Consider the following 20710-nt stretch of genomic DNA (forward strand, 5'->3'; position numbering starts at 1 on the left):
GAAGTCCATCCACTGATTGAACCAAGCTGTTGGTCGGAAACCGCACCGCTGAGTTCCAATTCGAATGCATTGAGATCACATCACCAGAAATATCCAAGAATGTCCATACCACAAGCAATCATACTTCCTTCTCTATCTCCTCCTGCTCCTCAGTACTGTTGACTTTTCGCAAGGTATTCTCAGGTGCACACGGGCGACGCGGAAATCTATGGGGCGGAGTAAGAGCTCGCACTCGTCGCGCAAGGTCTGCGATATGTTCGTCATGGCTGTCTGGGCTCAGTTCTTTCAGGGCCTGTTCAAGATGGAGAAGGTACTCTCTATTCTCCCCACTTGGACCGATACTGGCGTTGATCGTTTCTGCAACTTCATCCGGCGGCAAAGCACCCAAGAACTGAGGGTTGTCAGGCATACCGATATAGACCAGGCAATGCAGATCTGCAAGCGAAGTGTCCGCAGGGTGAAAGGGAGTGTATTGAATGCTGTATCCATTTCTGCCCCGAGGTCAACAAGCAATTTGGAAGCGGTCAAGACGGCATACATTTCGCGAATATCGAGGTACTCTTGAACTTCCTTGACTCTTGATGGTATGATATGATAAGCGACGCCCCAAACCACGTCCCCTTCCGTATGGCGTTGCTGATGGTTGTCAGTCACACACGAAGGATGACGTTTACGCTAGGGCTGAGGTGTATGTCGTACAGGGTCGTCAAGCGTTTCCCAAAAAGACCTCTCAATCAACGTGACCACTCTTCCTGGGGCGTCAGGGGTTCCACGATGGTCCTCGCTGGGGTGCTTGCTCAACAAACGTGAGTTGATCGGTACGCGAGAGACACCTACCTTGCCTGGGTGAACGAACTCTGTTAGCTAGTGGTTGACTTGTGCTAGGTTGGTACAATGCGTCCTACCTGCCAGAAGCGTCGAACGTAACCTTTGATATACCCTGGAATCCGCTGATCTAAAGGGCATGAACTCTGGTCTGCAAGGATGCTGAGACAGCACTCAGTTCTTACCAAAATGTGGTGGAGGTTTCCATATCAGGCTCCTATTGATCGAGAGCATTCAATCAGTCGTCGCGGCCATGATGATGAAGCGAGTGAGGGACAATCTAGCTCACCCATAGCCAAAGAGCCAGAAGTCTTGAGTGTGAACGGGACTCATGCTGCAACACTGACTTGTGGAACGATTTTGAGCTGTGCGTCAAAGGCGAGAACAGGACTGCGGCATCGGTCGAAAAGAGGTTGCACAAGTTGGAATTCAGGTGTAACAACAGCACAGCGACTTCTGATACCAAGTCAATAGGAGTATATGTAAGCAGAGCAGAAAGAAGACGCAGAGATATATAGACTAACTCGACTAAGGAGAAGGCCGTCTCTGGATGGAAAAGAGAGGCATGGATGATGAATTTCGTCTGCATCAATGGTTGCTTTCGGGAGGATCAGAGGCGGGTTCCGTTGCTTAACGAAGCCGCCTTAGTGGCACAGACGAAGACAACGACGCAAAGCCACGCGCCCTCCAGGGGGGAGCTCCGGGCCAGCAGCTGGTGGCAGCGCGGCAACTAATTAGTTAAGCAGCTTCACCACTCAACACCACCCAAACACCATCGCTAGGTAACTTAGGCGTTCTAGGTACCTACGAAACGACCGCCTAGAGGGGCTAAACTTCAGGCCATCTTTGTTGCACAGAGGCCCCATGGGTGGGCTACGGATCTCTCCCGACGCCTGAAGCCAGCTGGCAGATCTCATGCACACTAATACACGCTTGCTGGGTCGACTCTCAGCAGAATGACCTGGCACACAAAATAATTCAAGCTTACTCGTCCGATATCTTACTTCAAGCCATCAACACGGTGAATGTACTCGACCAAAGCAGACGGAAAAGATACCGACCGACTAAGAGGGCGTTACAAGCCCAATCGAGGGCGCGAGACTGAGCAAGATAGCGGAACCAACGGACCAACGTCTACCACGACTGAGAGAATTATGTTAGTCATGAGTTAGTCAGGTCTGTTCGTATACAGGTGCAGTTCCGAGCTGTCAAAGGGCACCTATTGTATTATCTTGGGTGTGACGACTTTGGTCACTGGGCCGTTCGTCCAGAGGTCGTGTTTGCAGCCTTGCGATACGCCTGGCGAGCCACTCAAGCCGACCTTTTACGTTTTTGGTTACCGAGGTGAGGCTATTACTAGGACGAGGAGGTGCTCACAGATAGAAGATAGGAATAATTAGGGGGGACTGCGCCCAGAAACCAGCCCCGCCAAAGTCATTCTTTGCCTGCGCCCACCTCAGCTTGGGCACCTGAGCCCCAAGAAATCGTCATCATGCAAAGAGCCAGTTTCCCAGCTGCAACTCTTTGGTCAGCCTCACAATGACCAAATATGGATCGCTGTCTTTCTCGAACAGCGTGTGATCCTCGTCCTCTTTCAGATTGACAAGATATTGTTATCCTCCTCCAACATATCTCTGATGGCATACAACAGAGCCTTCAATCCGGATGCCTTGCCTGCGTACGACTACAGACCCCTCCCCCGCTTCACTCACTGACTCTCTCTGTTCATGACAGTCACGCAGAACCTGAGCAGGCTGCGCAAGCCCTCAGTCAACTCGAAGCAAATCGCAAAGCCCTCCGTCCCAGTCCAAACCAAGCTCCTTCGAATCCGAACGCTCAGCAGCCTCCGTTGGCCGGAGGCCGTCGTCCATCCCCAGCGGGCATCCCCCAGAATTCCTATCGACCGCCTCCCGTGCAAATAAATCCACAACAACACCCAATAAACAATCAATATTATGGTGACAGCCAGTTTTCCCGCTTGCAATCACCTCCCCCAACAAGCTACGGCTATGCGTCTCGTCCGCCGATCGATCCTGCAAACGCGCGACGAACTTCGCACGAAACAAATCAATATCCGTCCAGGACACCTGCACCCCAAGATCCCGACACAGTCGACTTACAGCCTCTTTTCCGTGCTGCAAATGCATCAGGCACCGGATCACTGACGACAACGGAGCTGGGTTCGGCCCTGGTGAATGCCGACTTCACCCCTTTTGATGGGCGAACCATCTCTTCCTTGATGCGCATGTTCACCAACTCCCCTCCAAACCAGTACCTAGGCCCGACCATCACCTACCAAGAGTTTGAAAACCTTTGGCGCTTTCTGGCCGCATGGCGCGCCCTGTTCGAGAAATTTGATGAGGATAGGAGCGGCCGGATATCGCTGGCAGAGTTCTCCAAGGCGCTGACAGCGTTTGGATATCGGTTGTCCCCGCCTTTCGTCAACATTCTCTATCACACATTCAATGATCGCAGTCCCATTCAGAACCAAGGCATGAGCTTTGATCTATTTGTGCAATCGTGCATCAGCCTGAAAAGGATGACTGACGTCTTTAAGAAATACGACGACGACCGAGATGGGTATGTCACCATGAGCTTCGAGGAATTCCTCACAGAGATTCTGCGATTGCGGGACTGATCCGCGAGTCTATCAAACCTGAAAGTCGCGTTTGATTCACCTTGGCTTTCCGGACTGAGAATTCGCCATCAATAGACTGTCTTTGGCATGCCTTGAACGCTTTTTGAGGTTGGCAACCCCAGAATATGTAGTGGAGTCTGCGTTTTTATGTGCAAGCACGCTGCAAACAGTACCGAGTACCCCTGGCTGGTCTCCCCGCTTCAAAAAAGCGACTATTGCAATAGTCGTGGCTCATTCTCATAGTATCGTGGCTTGTAGTGAAACGCGAACTATCCCCGAGGATTTCCTAATGAGGCTAAGAGCGAGGCCCGAAGGAAGGGAACGAGCTTCTACCACTTGCGTTCAACGGTGGTGGCGGATATGGGTGTGCAGTTCGTTTTGACTGGCAAAACGGTCGACCAGGGTCAGCATCGTCATGGGACCAAGTTCTCGAGGTCTCAATGCGAATTGTAACAATGCTGACTTGACATCAACCAGGCGAAGACAGGGCTTCAATGTGGCCGATGTCGCCAAAGGTGCCAATCATAGCTTATACGGACTTGAACGTCGGAGTAGCTGGCTGATTGCTGGCGAGGTGGTTAATAAATCTGAGATCGGTGGTCAAAGTGCAGAGTCCACCTGGCTTGAACCTAATCAGCTCTACTCCGCCACGTGGTGTTCTGCAGCGAAGCCTTCGAATATTCTTTGCGGAGGTTTTTAAATCGCCTGCTGTGTCTGCTCCTCGGAGGTTCCTCCTTCTTGTAGATCGGCACTTTTGTAGGCGTTAATGGAGGGAACATGAGCGCCTAAGAAACATCGCTCGAGGATATCAGGCAAATTCTAACAAGGTCTTCCGGGCTCAGCCTCTAAGAAGGAAGCGGGAAGTATGAACGCACGGATAGTTAGCTGATGGCGTGGTCCGACTTTGCCGATTTCCACATTAACCGCCGGCGATCACAAGTGACGGAAAAGGGCAATGAGGGAGAAGAGCTCGATACCGAAGCCCTGGCGTGATGGGCAATGATGAAGGAGAGGGAGTCACTGTCTTTGGTGCTTCTGTGGTAGGTATCGCGTGTTCGGTTTGCTCGATAAGTCCTCCGCTCTCAAGCGATCTGTAACCCCCGTCAGCTATCGTCGATGGAGAATGGTTGGAGGTGGTCAAGGCCAAGCGCTAGAACGTTTGCTCCTGGAGACACCAGGCACATGCGGCAGTTGAGCTGGATACCCTAGAATTGGTCTAGCGAAGCGGACGCCGTTTGGGCAAAACGGAGACTTCCCACGGTTGCAGGAAAAGCCCAGTCGAAGACTCGTGGGAGGAGAGACAAGGGTGCACAACCTCTGACCCGTGATCTCTTGATCTCTTGACCCGAGTGTTGATCTTGTTTGACATTGTTTTGCGGGAATGCATGCGAAGCGAGGGCCTTTCAGTGCGACAATAGGTACCTCGTAAATGGTATGGAACCAGGGGCGTCTTCGAGACGCAGCAGATGGGTGGCAGCCGACTATCATTAATCGCGATCTTCGCTGAGTGACCACTTTGGCTCAAGCCCGTGGGTGACGCTGGCCCTAAAGGGGGGTTTTGACGGGCGTTGATGATGGAGGGGCGGGTTCCTTCTAGCTGGTGGTGCACAGCCGAGTTCTCACCAATTGCCCACTATTATTCCAGCCAGGCGTACATCAAAAGGCCCCTCGGCGTGAAGCCAGACATGCAACTCAGGATCCAACGCGCTCGCTTTGGCCAGCCTCCCCCCAGGAGCCAGAACTCCGTCGCTTCTAGCTGCTGCGCTTGTCACGTCCACCCCCGCCACAAACCACGAGTCGGGACCCTGTCTGCACCTAGTCAACCAGAAGACGGGATAGGATCCCACCCAGTTGTTACTCCTGGTTGATCGTAGTTAGCTCGCTGCCTCCCAAGCAGTAGTACTACTACTACTCGGACTGCTACCATATTACTTCCACTACCACCATCTTAAGCCCTTCCGATTTCAAAGCTGATGTAGACAACTACCACTCTGCCACCTCCTGCACTGACACTCTCCGGCCTACAGTCCTCACCTCCTCTCGCTTGCTCTACTGTCGCTTTACTCCCGATGCGCTCCCCTCCAGCCTGATTACAACTCTAGTTTACTTGCCCATGTATTCGGGTGTCCGCAGATGAGGCGCGTCAACCATGACTTCCTTCTTTGGAAAGCTGAAGAGCCAGGTGAGTCCAGATCTCTCAAATATACCCGGTGGAGGCTGCGCCAGTTTTCCATTGTCTTTGTTTGTTGGCCGCTGTGGAATAAATAGTAACTAACGGCCTGGTCTCTCCTCAGAATGCATCTGCACCAGCAGTAGGCGCGTCCACGGCCAAAAAGGACGCAAATGCGCCTTTACCAACCCCTCTCGAGCGCATGCTAGCGAATGCTGGCCCGCTTCGCAACGATGGCAGTGATAAATTCTTTGGCATGGAAAATGTATGTCTTAGTCTTGCCTGAAAAAAAAAAATCTTTGCCTCCGTTGTTAACACAGCATCTTTTGCAGTTCGGAAACAGCTGGTCAGTGCTGAAACAACATCCACGCCGAGTGTTCTTGGTCTGATTTTCGCAGCTATTGCAATTCGATCCTGCAGTGTCTCTATTATTCGGTGCCTTTCCGAGAACACGTCCTTTCGTATCCACGCCGGTCCAACCCTGACGCCGTTGCCCATGCTCAGTTGCACGCTCCTCCTCGAGTACCGCCGAATCAACAAAACGGCGCGGCGAAGAAGCCACCCCCTGGGCCTGCATCCTCGCGAAATGCCGGCACTCCTCCTCAACAACAACAGAAGCCCGAGGATAAAGACTCGCCGGAGTACAAGAAGAAACAGGCGATTTTAAACGGCCCCATTCTGAACATGACTTACGATAACTCACAGGATTATGACATGCCAGAAAGCCTTTTTACATCGATGAAGGACATATTCGAGGCCATCGTCTTGCATCAGTCGAGGATGGGAGTCGTGAGCGGGCACAGATTTCTCGAGGTTCTTCGTAAGGAAAATGAGATGTTCAGGTCTGCCATGCACCAGGATGCGCATGAGTTTCTCAACCTCCTTCTCAACACCGTGGTGGAGAATATCGAGGATCACGACAGAAAAGTGACTGCGCAGAAGAAATCGGAGGAGCCTTCACCCGCAATTGAGCCAGCGACGGATATGGCCAGAACAGAATCAGCGACTGTTTCATTCCCCTCTATATTACCAGTTCCGACAGCAAATTCTCCGACAAAGTGGCTACACGGCCTTTTCGAAGGTACACTTACGTCTGAAACCAGATGCTTGACTTGCGAAAACGTTTCCCAGCGTGACGAACCTTTCCTAGATCTTTCGGTCGATTTGGAGCAGCATTCATCGGTCACCGCGTGTTTACGAAGATTTTCCGAGGAGGAGATGCTCTGCGAGCGAAACAAGTTCCACTGTGACAATTGTGGCGGCCTCCAGGAAGCAGAGAAACGAATGAAAATCAAGCGACTTCCACGAATATTGGCTTTACACCTGAAGCGTTTTAAGTATACTGAAGATTTCGGGCGCCTTCAGAAGTTATTCCACAAAGTTGTGTATCCTTATCATTTGAGACTCTTCAACACCACCGACGATGCAGAGGATCCTGACCGACTATACGAGCTATATGCAGTGGTCGTTCATATCGGCGGAGGACCATATCATGGCCACTATGTCGCGGTTATCAAAACCCAGGATCGGGGCTGGCTTCTTTTCGACGACGAGATGGTTGAACCTGTCGACAAAAACTTTGTCCGCAACTTCTTTGGTGATAAACCGGGGCTTGCATGTGCCTACGTACTATTTTACCAAGAGACAACACTCGAAGCCGTTCAAAAGGAGCAAAGAATGGAGGGAAAGAGACGAGCTTCGCAAGATCTAACCAATCCCCTAGGTGTTGATGCCAATCACTCAGCCGAATTGCATCGTGTTGAGACATTCAGTCCAACGGGCTCTCCAGCGTCCACTGCAGAAGCCGCACAATACGCGGCGCTCGATCACGCGGTCACCGCGCCACCTCAATTTAAGGCCAACGGCCATGTTGAAACACCCCAATCGCCTCCTAATTTCACCCCAGCCAGACCGACCAGTCCTGTTGTGCAAAGCAAGAAAGAAAAGGCGAAAGAGGAAAAGGCACGGAAAGCGGCAGAGAAACAGGCAGAGAAGGAAAGACAAGAAGCCGAACGACAACGCCGCAAAGACTTAGCGAACAAAATTACAGAGGCGCACAAGAGACAAGAGGCGGAACTTAAGGCGGCAATGGAAGCAAGTAAGGCGACAAAGGCCGAGGAGGATAGGCGTAACGCCCTTGAAAGAGCGCACACCGTTCAAGCAAACGGAAGTAGCCATTCAGGTCTCGATCGGTTCAAACGATCGAAGAGTCTGCGATTCGGATCCTTGACCAGAAGAGACAAGCCGCCATCGAATCCATCGGAGGAAAATATGGTTCCCTCAGTAACACCAGAGAGTGCGGATCCTCCAGAAAAAGAGAAGGAGAAGGAGAAGAGAAATCGTTTCAGCATTCGAAAGAAGTCGTTCGGCGTGTTATCATGACGAAGGCGCAGGTGCCAGCGCAGTTTCGAGTGGATTTATCTTCGACATTGGTTTGCATTGCACATATATCTTTTGACGCATTATTAGAAGCCGACGAAGCGAAACTAATGTTTGGGGATCTTGCCATGGTTGGTCTACCTGGAACTTATACTCCTGGCAGCACAAAATCGTCGATATATCTGTCCGTTGTCAGCCGGACCACCTTCGCGTGTGAATTGCACGCTCACGCTCTCGAATTTATGACTGGGTTACGAAACTTTACTATACGGTGACGGCATTTACACGGCGCCTTCATCGTCAGCATGACTTTACTCTACCCAGTGTTTCGCCATTGCTCGGTTGGCAAGCCGATATATCAAATAGACGGTCAGGTCGCGAGCATTCCTACGACGGAAAACTATGTATTCATCGACGACGCAGCTAGTGCGTCGAAAAACAAAACACGGTCTCAGCTTGGATGATCCCGGACAAGTCAGGTGCCATGGAAGATATCGAGAGGTAGCAGGGCCGATAAGGTCCAGTTCGAGAACCGGTTGACAGGGCTTGTGGGCACGTGGCTTCGCGTGGCCTGTGTTGGCTATGCCGTGGTCCAATCCGATTATGGCGGGACTAAAGACATGAGGACTTCCGACTTGGAGATGCGAATGATCCTGACCTGCGTGTTGAATACTCTTGTCATTCTCGCTGGTGGCCAAGTGAAAAGTGCGGAGCGTTTCGTTTAATAAAGGTGAAAACACATTTAAAAACCTACAGGGGGAGCAATATCAAAAATCGCATATAGGTGAAAGAAAAGAAAACAGAGACGATCATGAATATAGATCTTGCCAGAAATATTAGTCCTCTGGATTCATTTCGGCGCTGGTGCCTCGATGTTCCCCGGACCGTGTTTTCTTTGCTTGCCCAATATTCCCATAAGCCTCAGGTAGTTGGATTGACATCCACGTCCGGTTGGGCATGTCCCTGGTCTGCCACGCAGAGGTGGACGGAGCCTCGCTCAGGGACTGCAGCCAGACAAGACTCCTGCATTTCCACCGCCATTCGTAGGTCACGGTCCGCTTTTACTAGGGAGCAGTACACGGTGAGCTCACCCCTTTCGCAGCGTTCCGGGGCTGTTGAGCACGCCCGCCAAGACGGGTGTGGTGTAGCGCTGGCTCGGACTCGAAGCTGTGCTCGATCTCTGCTTCAGATCAATCTACCTGGTGGCTCGCCGAGTCGAGGGTCGGCTGTTTTCGAGATCCAAAAGGCCGATGACGGCTTATGGGGCGAGCTGGCTCTGAAGGGGAGATCGGCCGAGTGATTCAGTGTCAGTCCGCCGCCACGAGCGGACGATATGCAACATTTCCATCTCTCGAATCTCGAGTTTTAGGCTTCCAGCGACTGATACATCCATGTCTGATACTCTTCGCCCGGATCATTCGTAGTATGGGTTGCAGATAGAGCATTGGATCGCTCGGCTTGCAAGTGTCCGTGTATCTGATATTTTGCCTTTGGTTTTTCTCAGTTCGTGTGGCATGCCAACCAAGTGAACGACCCGAATTTCTCATGAACCGGCCCCATTGAGTCGATGGTGGTGCTGGTGGGAGCTGATATCATCCGAGCATAATTTCATAAATGATAATCAAAGAATTCAACAGGATCAGCGGCACTGTTTCCATCCCCCCAATAACGAGCTTTTGTTAGCACAGTTCAGAATCACCACCAGGCGGAAAAACTTTCGCGGCCACGCCCCTAATGCAGCATGCCAGGCCAGGTCATGTTGGGAGGTGTACTAACCTCGACATAGCGTGCGGACACTCGATATCAGGTTGATGCCTTTGCTGCGAAAGCTCTCCGGGTCCTGACCGGGAGCACCGAACGCAGCGCCGGCAGAAGGGTCGTTCAAAGAGGTTTTGCCCCAGCCAACTGTTTACGCCAAGTTTGATCCGTTAGTCCTTTTGTATTTTGCTTCATCTTGATCTTTCCTGAACGATGCGCGGCGCGAGACAGAAACAATAGTGGGGGAAAGAGAGAGAGTATGAAGAATGCAGGATCGGTGAGATTCGGGGTTGGACGTACTTCGAGCGAGGAAGCGGTCTTCAGACAGGATCGCGATGGCGTTGAGGAGAAGGCAACTCGCTGATGCAGAAGACAGTCGGTTAGTGTCACAGCACCACTGTAAGAGAAGGGAATCTGGTCTGGTACTCACCGTAGATGAACGGCCCGAAGCCAAAAAGACTGAGCATTGTTGTCGGTCTTGGTCGGACGGGTTTAAACGTCCTATGCGCAAGGATGAATGCGACAAGAGAGACACTATCCTTTGAAGTCACAGCTCGAGCATAGGATCTGCAGTGAATGAACAGGGGATGGTCAAGAGATATCCAAGTGTTGCATGTTGAAGCCACGAAAGCATGATCGGCGCAGGGAACATCATACGGCCGAGCATCCGAGCCAACGTGAGCTAACGGGTTGGTAGAATGTGTCCCAAGTCCCAATCACAAGTTCCCCACTCAGCTACGGAGTACCGAATACAGATCCATCGAAGATTGTAAAATCTTACCGCTGTCCACATATTTATATATCTGCCCCTATCTGCCATATGCAAGTGGGCGACGGGCCGGAAAAGGAAATCAAAGACATGGGATAGCCCCATCGGGACATTGCATCTTTGATATCCCAACCTCATTGGGAAACCTCTTTCGGAAACCCGCTTCCTATATCATGCGTCTCAGTGTACCGAGTACAATACCTTGCCTGTCAGCCTCAGTGGCCTTACCGGACTCAGATACATGATGTCTCCTGAGAGATACCTTTGCGACCGAATTCTAGCTCAATAGACTCCATCAGATATCGCAGATGAACATCTTTTTTCGAGAAGCCGAGGGTATCATGGACCGAGTCGTGGGATCTTCCATCTCCGCACCACTCATGGCATGCGAACGTCGATAGCGTGCGTAGGCGGGGTCGGAGCTGCCACATCTATCAACTGACTCAGATAAAGAAGGAATGCAGCAGGGCTTAACAGTCTATATAAGACGTCTGGGTGTGCATGTTCCATCTCCTATCTCCTCTCCATCCTCCCAAGTTATCAAGAGTTTTGCCAGAGCACCATTGAAATCTGATCTCCCCTGCAATATCGGTCGCATACCATCCACCATGTCTGGAATGCTCCAATCTGTCACCGACCTACCCCCTGTCAAGCGACACATAGCAACCCACGATGCCAACGGCAAGAGCGTGTATCTGGATTCGCCTGCACAACAATACTTCCCCGTCCCGAACGTCGGTGGGCTTGCCCGTTCCTTTTCCGTGTCGTCGGTCCCAGCCAAACTCGAAAACGACGAAGACGTGAAAGCGTATCTTGGCACCGACGGACCAACAAGCTGGACGTCCCCAAACATTGTCACACCAAATGGAGTGAACCTGCTCATTGTCGATCTGGCGCCTGGAGGGTCGAGTGTGATGCATCGGACCGTGTCCATTGACTTTTCTGTCTGTGTGATCGGGGAGATTGAGCATGAGTTGGACGGTGGAGAGAGGGTCTTGTTGAAGCCAGGGGACCATATTGTCCAACGAGGCACCATGCATCGGTGGCACAACGCCTCCAAGACCAAGCCAGCGAGATTCATCGCCACCACGGTCTCTTGCGTGCCATTCGACATTGCTGGCAAACAGCTGGAGGAGATTCACCTGCCGCCGGATTCGCAAGAGAAGTTGTAACTTCTAACAGGATAGCCAATGGCAGGAATGGCCCGCCCATCAAATAAACATCTACATTCGCTTCTCGTTCCACTGTGTTTCTGCCTCACCTGTCTCCACTAACTGCCTCATATTCACTGCTCTCCAGGCAATCACATGCCAGTCGGAAAATCACAGCCATATTAATTGCAATCCCAGAAATCTCTCCAACATATCCCAACAAAGAAGTTCACACAGCGGTAAAGAGACCTATAATACCTGCGATCTTCGAGGGATCATGTTCGGGAAAGTTTAGTGGGTTTGGTGGGAGGGGCCTTTCCAGACGTGGCCGCTGCTTAGCAGTAAGGTCTCGCCACGTCAAAAACCGAAGAAGTAAGATTCCATCTTACAGAGTAGGTCATAGAACCAATACAGTGGCTGTTGTAAGATTGCTCGATAACGCTCACCACCGGGGTGAGGACAGGAGCCGCAACACCTACTGAGGTTCGAGTGGGAAAGGTAATATCAGCTTGGTCGGATTCACTAAACTTTTTGCCATTTGAGATGAAGAAGTATTCGGTTCGATTCCCAGATGGATCAAACACTTCTTTTTTGTAGCCACCGTGATCCCGGGATTGTCCATGTGTGAAGTGAAAGGTGGTGGTTGAAATGGTATCACAAGGCTGTGGGGACAAGGCTGAAGCTACATCATATACCCACCCATCCATCCTCACCCTCTGTCAACCTCATTCATTATCACTCAAGTACATGTTGATCCTTCTAATCAAACTGTTGGCACTCCTGAACAAAGAATGAGCATGAGTCGACTCGAGCTCTGGCATTCATCCTACTTTCTTTTCCCATTTCTCACCCTGTGCCACCTGTACATCTCCCCCTATACCAAAGTCGAAGAATCCTTCAATATCCAAGCTGTCCATGACATACTGGAATATGGCGTGCCTACCCATAACGCAAATGTCAAATTCAAGGCCCTCTATGACCATATGACATTTCCTGGCGCCGTGCCTCGGACATTCATTGGGGCTGTGGTTCTAGCAGCCGTTGCGAGGCCGTTTGTTTGGCTCGGAAATCTTGATGGGAGACAGCAGCAACTACTCGGTGAGAGAGACACACAGCATCCAGGATCGAACCGTACTGCCATACACTTTTCATCACTGACTCTGGATACCCTAGTCCGCTCGATTCTCGGTCTCTTCAATGCAGCTGCTCTCACCTACTATGCATCAGGTGTGAGGCGAGCCTATGGCAAGACTGCCGCAGCTTGGTACACCATTCTCCAAGCAAGTCAGTTTCATGTGTGGTATTATTCGTCGCGGACATTGCCCAACATGTTCGCCTTTGGGATGAGTATGTGGCCCGCGTCCACTCCGTACCAACTGGAAGACTGCTAAAACAAGGACCGTCCAGGCACGATTGCACTCTCCCTCCTCCTCCCGGTTACGCCGTCGACCACAGAATCCCTGGTCAAACGAAACAAGCTGGCACTGTACCTGCTCACCCTCGCAGCTATCATATTCCGCTCCGAGATTGCTCTTCTTCTAGGCTGTCAATGCCTTTACATGCTGCTCCGCCCGGGGTTCAACCTCCCCGTGGCCATCTCCCTGATCCGCAGGATCTTCATCCCGGCCATCCTCACCGCGACGGTCACAGGCCTTTTGTTGACCGTGTCTGTCGACACCTTTTTCTGGCAGTCGCCAAAACCTCTGTGGCCCGAACTCGTGGCCTTCTTGTCCAACGTCTTCCCACCGGAGGGGAGCCTCGGGGCCTCTGCTTGGGGGACGAGTCCCTGGCATTGGTACTTCACCAACGCTCTGCCGCGACTTCTGATGAATCCCCTGGTGGTGGTGGTGCTGATACCTGCCGCCTTCATTTACCCCGGCATAGCAACGTCGAGCTTGGACCTCATAGTCCCCTCGATGGGCTATGTCTGTTTATATTCGTGCCTCGCTCACAAAGAGACACGCTTCCTCTTCCCCGTCATTCCCCCATTGACAGCAGCAGGCGCCAGAGTCGCTGCTCACATCTCCACCCTCGGCGATCGCCATCTGCGCCACTACCTCGTCACAAACCTGATCGTCCTGACTACAATCCTCACCGCGCTTCTCTCCCACTTGTTCCTCCTCCCGCTGTCTGCGCAGACCTACCCAGGCGCCCAGGCGCTGTCGTCCCTGCACGCCCTCTCGCTCAACTACCCACCGCAACCGACCGTCCGCGTGCACCTGACCAACCTCGCCCTGCAGACGGGGGTGACGCACTTCCTCTCCACGCCGTCGCTCACGAACTCGTCAGGCCACGGCCGGCCCGTCTTCTACCTCCCCGGCTCACCGTCGGGCGACAAGCCGGCGCTCGTGTCGACGCTGCGCACGCGGTGGGTCTACGACAAATCGGACAACGAGACCGACCTGCTCTCCCCGATGTTCTGGGCGCGGTTTGACTACGTCGTCATCGAGGACCCCGCCCGCGTCATCGGCCGCTGGGACGTCGTCGACAAGGTCCCCTCGCTGGGACCTCTGCGCCTCGTCGGCCCCGACGTCGGCAGGGGTACGCTGGTCCTGGGCGGCAGGGGCGAGAGGAGGGAAGACGACGCCCTCGCCCGCCTCGTGGACGCCATGTACGGCGAAAAGGTGAAATGGTTATACGGAGTCGTGCACGATCTGCTCAGGGAAGGCTATGGACTGCACAACGTGCTGGGTCGGCGAGCGAGTTGGACAAAGGGGTGGTGGGTGCACTGGGGGCTGGAGAACAGGTTGTACATTCTAAAGAGGGCACAGTCGTAGTAGTAGCAGTAGTAGGGGGAGGAGGCGGAGGAGAGTGGCGTTTTCGCCATCAAGACGGTCCATGGCATGAAATGATAGACACTTTTTTTTCTTGGGTTGGTCTCCTCTTTTTATGATACTGGGGAAAAAAACCCTTTTTCCATCCATCTATCCGACCAGGACACCACCACCACCACCACCACTCGTCTCGTATCTCACTCCATTGGTTACCTGCTCACCTGCTTCCTGCTACTATCTCTGCTCCAACGTCCCGATCCGGGCCTCGAGCTCTCTGACTCTCCCTCCCAGAATCTCAACGTTCTCCTTCATGACGCCTCCCAACTCGGCCATGCCCTTCTCGACCGTGTCGACCGCTTCCCTCCACCGGGCAATCTCCTCCCTGGTCTCGCCCTGGCGCTTCTCCAACGCGTCCACCAGGGCCTTGGCCTGTGCCGCGCCGTCGTGGATCACGCTCAGCGTCCGCAGCCGCTCCAGCACGACGGGCAACAGGGGCTGCAGGTCCTGGATGGTGGGGAGGACGTTGTACAGCGCCGTGATCTTGGAGGATTGCTCGTCCAGGAAGAGCTTGCTCTGGATCTGCAGAGATTCCTCGCCGGGTCCCGCCGCGGCGGCGGTGGCGGCGGCGTCAGCGATGTTCTCTCCCGGTTTGCTCTCGACAGCGTGCGCATTGGCTGCCGCGGCGGCGACACTACTGCTGGTGGTTGAGAATCCCCGAAGGCGAGGGCGGGCGTTGGAATGCACCGTCGCCGAGACGAGCTGTTGCATCCGCTTGTCGTGGAGGTCGGCCAGGGACGCGAGGGCTTGTTTGCGAGAGGCGGCCAGACGGTCCGACTCGCTGATCAGAGTCTTGAGTCGCGCGGAAATGGTCTCCAGCAGCGCCGTGTTGCCTTGAGATGCAGATGTGGACGGGGCGTCTCCTGACGCGGTTGCTTGTGGTGCGAGCGTGGCGGATAAGGTCGTGACCTGCGTGGACAGGCTTGCGAGAGTCGGGAGGATGGCCCCAGTCTGAGAAGCTGCACTTGTAGAGGCGACACCCAACGCAGATTCCAGGGCGGCGAGACGGTCCGAAAAGGCTGCCACGGCAGATAGGGTGGCCGGCGCAGCTTGTGCTGCTGCTGCCTCTGCGTTCGACGACATCGTGCCACTCTCTTTCTGCTGATGTCGCTGGCCTTGCAGGGAACTCGACTTCAATCTTGAGAGGAATTCGTCCTCCGCCGAGGTGCCGGTCTTCAATCTGGCCTTCATGCTTAAACCGTCCAACACCCGACTGAGTTCTCGCACACCATCCACATCGACGTCTTGGTCGGCTGCAGCTGCGCCCCCAATTCCTTGATTTTGCTGCTGCTGCTGCTGCTGCTGCTGCTGCTGTTGTTGTTGCTGCTGCTCCTCCAGGCTATCCTCAAATTCCCCGTCCTCGTCCTTGTCATTCTCTTTCTCCCTCTCCCTCCTCTCCAACTCTAGCCTAACCTCCTCGGCCTCGCGCTTCAGTCTCGCCAATTTGGTGGCCAGCGTCTCCTCCTCACTGTCACTCGGATCGCCGCCGTCCTCTATCCCATTTCCTTGATGCCACCGCCTTCTCCGCCGCGCACTCCACGTCCGGTATGCGCGTCTAGTGCCCCCAATTGAGTCGGAGAAGTCGACGTCCCGGGCGTCAACCACCGAGGGTTCAAACCGCCGCCGCGCACCGTCACGGTCGAGTGGATGGCGATCGAGGCCGGGGCGGGATTCGTCATCGTCACCCTCATCGGACGGGGAGGGTGAGATCGTGCGCACTGTCCCCGTTGGTAGCGTGGAGACATCGTCTGCTAGTTCTGGCGTCTCGTATACCTCGGGGGCAGCGTCCTAGCGGGAGCAAGTGACGGTCAGCGAAAGAGTACTTAGATGTTCTTCCATAGAGTAGATCCGAGAGAGCTTACCAGATCCGGCAGACCGGCATACTTCTTACTGACAGACATTGTACTCGTTCTTGGGCACTTGCGTTTGGATTCTTACAAGGACGACGTAGATCCTCTGTGCATTCGTCGAGACCGTAACTTTTTGGAGGTGAACCAGAAGACGCGAAGTTTATCCGGAGTTTATCCGTCAGACTTCGCGACGGTCGTCAGGTCGTCAGGCCAAACAATTCGGCGCCTACGTACTATTTCATCATCACTGAGTTGTAGGTACAAAGGTCCCAGGTATTAACTCTTAGGGGAGTGTACAAGGGCAGGAAGTTCGTAGGCGAGCCAGAAGCTGTTTTAAGTCTTCTTGATTTCTCTTGTCTTTTGCTCTCCTGAGATAATTCTCCAACTCGAGGAGAACGGCAGTTCCGGATGGTTGGGTCCTAGACATGACGAAAAGCGGGAAACACTGGAAGATTCACGCGAAGAAGTTCCTTTCCACAGAGGAAGGGTCAGCCTTGTTCGTTTCGTTGTGCTCCCCCCGCCAGCTAGCTAGTTCATTGCCACATCGTAGCACAGGAAGCAGGTCTCCAGGTCCAAAGAGGAGGATCGAGGCCAAGCATAGGTACACCAACGGCACTTTCATTAGCATTCATGATCGAAGAGGAACCACCCGTCAGTGAGAGCATGAAACCGACTCAGCATGTCAAACGCCCGCTCCAGGCTTTCTCGCCCGCACTTTAACTCCCCGGCACTATGCAGCTGCCCTTCCCTTATCCTTGTGTATGTGCTTGTCAGCATCCATATCGACCAGGAATCTTTCCCACGTCGAGATGACATTTTGGTAAAATTCCATATGCTGCATTGCCAAAGCCCCTAGGCTGTCCCTGAACTCGACTCCCTTGATTCTTTCGAAATCCGCAACCTCGCGGACTACCTGCTCGTCAAACATCTCGCTTGTAGACTTTGCACTGTCGACCTCTCGGTTGAGCTCGGCGATTTTGAGTTCTAGTTTGCGAGCGCGTTCGCGGCGGGCCGTCTCATGGTCAACTCCGCGCATGTCCTCGACCTTGTTGCGAATGAACGTGGCAGGGTTCAGGTTGCTGCCATGTGAATAAGGATTACTTGACGCCAACATGTCGCGTTCTGAAGTGGATTTCTGAAGGTACTCTGTGAGCCCTTCGAAATCGAGCTGCTTTTGCTCGCGCGTCTTCAGAAGCGACTTGACAGAGTTGATATAGGCTTCCATATCTCGGAGGCTTCCCAGGTAATTTTGATCTGTGTGGTCCTTCAGCTGTTTCCAACCCCTCGACGTTTCTTCCACACACCCAGCAAAGGTCTGGAGGGGGGCTTCGATGGCTGGTTCTAGTGGAGTCAATCTGCGCATATTGTTGGCGAGGTCGGCATAATCGGCTTCGAGGTCCCCTTCTCTGCGGGCGACGCGGGCGATAATCTTCTCCACATGCGACAAGTCTTCATCGAGTTTGTTGGCACGCTCTGTCACTTCAATAAACCGTTTGTCGGGCTTGTGCACTTTGGAGAAGGCGTTTAACATGGTATCTGCGACGTTATCGAAGAACCCTGGCGGAGCCGACGGGTTACTCGCGCTTCCCTCACCCAGTGTGTTGCTTCGCGATGGTCTCGATCGCATCTGTGCATTCCAGTCCCCCGTTTCCAGGAACAATAGTAATATGGGAGCTCTTCGTAACACTGGGTGTAGAGTACACCTTTTGAGGAAGCGATGTAACGACCAAGCCCTCCGCTGGGTGAATTCTGTACTGAACCGGTCTCCTCGAACGTAAGCCAAGTTATTCTTCTCCGGTAGGGGCGGGATCGCGCAGGCTTGATAGTCTCTGTGCAACGTCTGTCGGAGGAAGACAAAGTCTGTGAAGCGTCGCCGCACGGAAAAGTCGCTTTTCTGAAAGGACTTGAAATCTGTCTGCGAATGAAAGTCAGCCTGAAAGTCGTGGCTGGAGAGAGCAAGCGATGAGCCTCACATGAGTGGTAACCTGATACGAAACATACGCATCTTTTGTCCCATCGTTCTCCTTTAGTGGTGAGTCAACGGTAACTTCTAAAATACCGTCGCGACCTATGCCAGCCAGGTCGACGTTGTCCGCATGTTCACCTGCCTGTGGTTCGCTGGATATGCTGTCGCTTCGCGGCGCGCTGACGGATCTATCTGGCAAATTGCCATGAAACGGAGCTGAAGATTCCCCTTCCGGCGAATCTTCTCGTTGCCATGAGACGCTGTCGAATTCGCCGTGGTCATCCATGTTGAGCTCAGTCCAGTTCCCCGCAGCAGCGCAGGCACCTTGGTTTCCGTCAACGGAGCTCAGTAAGTGATCTGAAAGACAGTTTGAATCTAGTGTTGGACAAGTAATCCGACCGGACTTCGACAAAGGTGGGCTCTTCTCTGGAAGACAGTATAGTCAGTAGTTCATGCAGTGGTTTGTCGCTGTTTGTTTCCAAGGGCTGTTGCTCGACTATTGGTGGATGAAGCACAGGCGGGCGGCGAGGCGAAGCGAACTGACGCCAGTCCGCGTAACCTTCCCTCCTTGTCCACCTCTTCACTAATCTCCTTGATGCGATGATCCCAAAGCTTTCGACCTGGGACAGAAGGGACCCAGACAGAACTATACCGCACCACTACTTGCATGCAGGAGAGCCTTTCATGATGCACCAACTTCACTAAACAGCAATACACCAGCTCTTGGACCTCCCCCTATCTATGCTCTTGCACGGTATCCAAGAGACTTCACCTCCACTCCTATGCGTCTATTGGCACCTGTGTTGTCATTCAGACTATATCCCGTCTCCCTTTTCCATACTTGATCTGCTCTTCTGTACCAGAAATACCATCCTGCCATGACAAACAGCGTCAACGGAACGGTGATGCACCAGTATATATAGAACCTGCCTGACAGCCTCGGTGAACTGCCACCACCAGCTCCGTCTGAGGGTAGCCAATCGAACATACTCATACTGAATAGCGATGCGACGTACGTCCCCGGCAGGAAGAGGGCTGCGATGAAGGTGAAGGTTGTCATGGCGATGCTGTCCTGTTTGGTCGACGTGGCGATGCGAGTGTTCATCTGCACGTCGCGGAGGGAGATCTCGTTCTGCTCCTGTGCCATCCGGCTGTAGTTGAGGGCGATAGCATTTTCCCTCTGACTGGCCGCAGAGTACAAGACGCTAAGTTGTGCCTCGACTCTCTCTTTGGTCGTGTCGAGAGTGCCAACTATCCATTTCATCCTGGTAGTCTCGTGCTCAATCCCCTGCCGCATTTCGAGGAACCCTCCGGGATATTTGTTGATGAATTCGGCACAATCCACCGCCAGCCTGTGAAGAAATTCAAGGCACTCGTGAGTCCAGAGACAAGTCCGATTCAAGTAGTAGAGTTCGGTGGCCGTCGAATGCAACCCAATCGTCATTTTTTTGATGTCGAGATCGTTTGGCCAGTTCTCGAGCGACCGCATCTTCGTCACACGCTGGGCACGGGTCACCCCTATCTCGTCCTCCAGCTCATCCAACTGAGCGACCTGCCTCCTCAAGAAGAACGCGACACGTTCGATGTAGATTTTCAGTAGCATAGCGGGAAGAAGCAGAGGATCTGACTTGAGATGAAGACACGGCTGAACCAAGTCCAGTAAAGCCGGCATGAGCGGTTCAGCGTTGATGATTTCCGCTGCTTCGACGACTCCCTCCCCACACAGGAAGCCATAAGTCCATCCCGTGTCACAACAGTGGCAAAGCGACAGCACGCAATCCGCGACTCCAAGTTTTCGGCGTCTCTGGATGAGAATCTTGAGGTGCTTGACCTCGCCCGTCGCCACGTCGCACTCGGTGAAGCGAGAATGCACACCGGCCAGGTCGAAAAATGCCTGGACTGTGGCACCGGAAAGGGAGAAAGCCTCTTCGAGGAGGGTAAACGAGTCTCTGCTCATGTGAAGCTCTTGAAACTGTGATGATTCTTCTCGCCGTGTTGATCTATCGCACAAAAGGAGCCGGAAGCCGCCTAGTTTCGGCTGTGGTGAGGTGGACTTCCGGGCATAAGACTTGGCCATGTCAGGTCAAATAGATTGTCTGTACCGGCGTATGGACTCACATTTCTTAGGACCCAATCATGGACATCTGCGTCTACAAGGGGTCCGTGTCGAAGTCGCGCTGGGTCTTCATCACTTGTCTCGATAAAGTAGAGACCGCCATGATGCTCAGGTTTCCACTTGATATGGGCAAGGAGCGACTGGCGCTGTGCTGCAAACATAGTCAGTCTATGTGTATGTGGTAACAGCACTTTGAGGAATTACCAGCAGGCGTTGTTTAGTTGAGGATGTTGGAAGGGGTCGTCTGTTGCCTGCAG

At 53.2% G+C, this 20710-nt stretch overlaps 9 protein-coding genes across 9 annotated transcripts; 4 read left to right on the forward strand and 5 right to left on the reverse strand.

The window, feature by feature from the left end:
• Positions 1-118: 118 nt before the first annotated feature.
• AYO21_06430 (hypothetical protein) lies at positions 119-1158 on the reverse strand (the record flags this gene model as incomplete). The annotated part of the gene is made up of 5 exons (XM_022656390.1): positions 119-491; positions 539-636; positions 906-955; positions 1011-1042; positions 1115-1158. The coding sequence occupies 5 exons, from the start codon at positions 1156-1158 to the stop codon at positions 119-121; spliced, it is 597 nt and encodes a 198-aa protein (XP_022511366.1).
• A 1304-nt stretch (positions 1159-2462) lies between these two features.
• Positions 2463-3463, forward strand: AYO21_06431 (hypothetical protein; the record flags this gene model as incomplete). The annotated part of the gene is made up of 2 exons (XM_022656391.1): positions 2463-2503; positions 2560-3463. The coding sequence occupies 2 exons, from the start codon at positions 2463-2465 to the stop codon at positions 3461-3463; spliced, it is 945 nt and encodes a 314-aa protein (XP_022511367.1).
• Positions 3464-5612: 2149 nt separating this feature from the next.
• Positions 5613-8015, forward strand: AYO21_06432 (hypothetical protein; the record flags this gene model as incomplete). The annotated part of the gene is made up of 5 exons (XM_022656392.1): positions 5613-5645; positions 5758-5898; positions 5966-5979; positions 6032-6714; positions 6784-8015. The coding sequence occupies 5 exons, from the start codon at positions 5613-5615 to the stop codon at positions 8013-8015; spliced, it is 2103 nt and encodes a 700-aa protein (XP_022511368.1).
• Positions 8016-9377: 1362 nt separating this feature from the next.
• AYO21_06433 (hypothetical protein) lies at positions 9378-10237 on the reverse strand (the record flags this gene model as incomplete). The annotated part of the gene is made up of 4 exons (XM_022656393.1): positions 9378-9469; positions 9789-9917; positions 10071-10130; positions 10201-10237. The coding sequence occupies 4 exons, from the start codon at positions 10235-10237 to the stop codon at positions 9378-9380; spliced, it is 318 nt and encodes a 105-aa protein (XP_022511369.1).
• Positions 10238-11147: 910 nt separating this feature from the next.
• AYO21_06434 (hypothetical protein) lies at positions 11148-11711 on the forward strand (the record flags this gene model as incomplete). Its single annotated transcript, XM_022656394.1, has 1 exon — positions 11148-11711. One exon carries the CDS (start codon positions 11148-11150, stop codon positions 11709-11711), a length of 564 nt encoding a protein of 187 aa, XP_022511370.1.
• Positions 11712-12481: 770 nt separating this feature from the next.
• On the forward strand, positions 12482-14467 carry AYO21_06435 (hypothetical protein; the record flags this gene model as incomplete). Its single annotated transcript, XM_022656395.1, has 3 exons — positions 12482-12788; positions 12864-13037; positions 13098-14467. 3 exons carry the CDS (start codon positions 12482-12484, stop codon positions 14465-14467), a joined length of 1851 nt encoding a protein of 616 aa, XP_022511371.1.
• A 231-nt stretch (positions 14468-14698) lies between these two features.
• On the reverse strand, positions 14699-16422 carry AYO21_06436 (hypothetical protein; the record flags this gene model as incomplete). Its single annotated transcript, XM_022656396.1, has 2 exons — positions 14699-16309; positions 16384-16422. The coding sequence occupies 2 exons, from the start codon at positions 16420-16422 to the stop codon at positions 14699-14701; spliced, it is 1650 nt and encodes a 549-aa protein (XP_022511372.1).
• Positions 16423-17101: 679 nt separating this feature from the next.
• AYO21_06437 (hypothetical protein) lies at positions 17102-18623 on the reverse strand (the record flags this gene model as incomplete). Its single annotated transcript, XM_022656397.1, has 2 exons — positions 17102-18317; positions 18373-18623. The coding sequence occupies 2 exons, from the start codon at positions 18621-18623 to the stop codon at positions 17102-17104; spliced, it is 1467 nt and encodes a 488-aa protein (XP_022511373.1).
• Positions 18624-19076: 453 nt separating this feature from the next.
• AYO21_06438 (hypothetical protein) lies at positions 19077-20614 on the reverse strand (the record flags this gene model as incomplete). Its single annotated transcript, XM_022656398.1, has 2 exons — positions 19077-20405; positions 20456-20614. The coding sequence occupies 2 exons, from the start codon at positions 20612-20614 to the stop codon at positions 19077-19079; spliced, it is 1488 nt and encodes a 495-aa protein (XP_022511374.1).
• Between the last annotated feature and the right edge of the window lie 96 nt (positions 20615-20710).

The sequence above is a fragment of the Fonsecaea monophora genome, assembly GCF_001642475.1.
Source record: "Fonsecaea monophora strain CBS 269.37 chromosome Unknown Scaff44, whole genome shotgun sequence".
Taxonomy (NCBI): Eukaryota; Fungi; Ascomycota; class Eurotiomycetes; order Chaetothyriales; family Herpotrichiellaceae; genus Fonsecaea; species Fonsecaea monophora.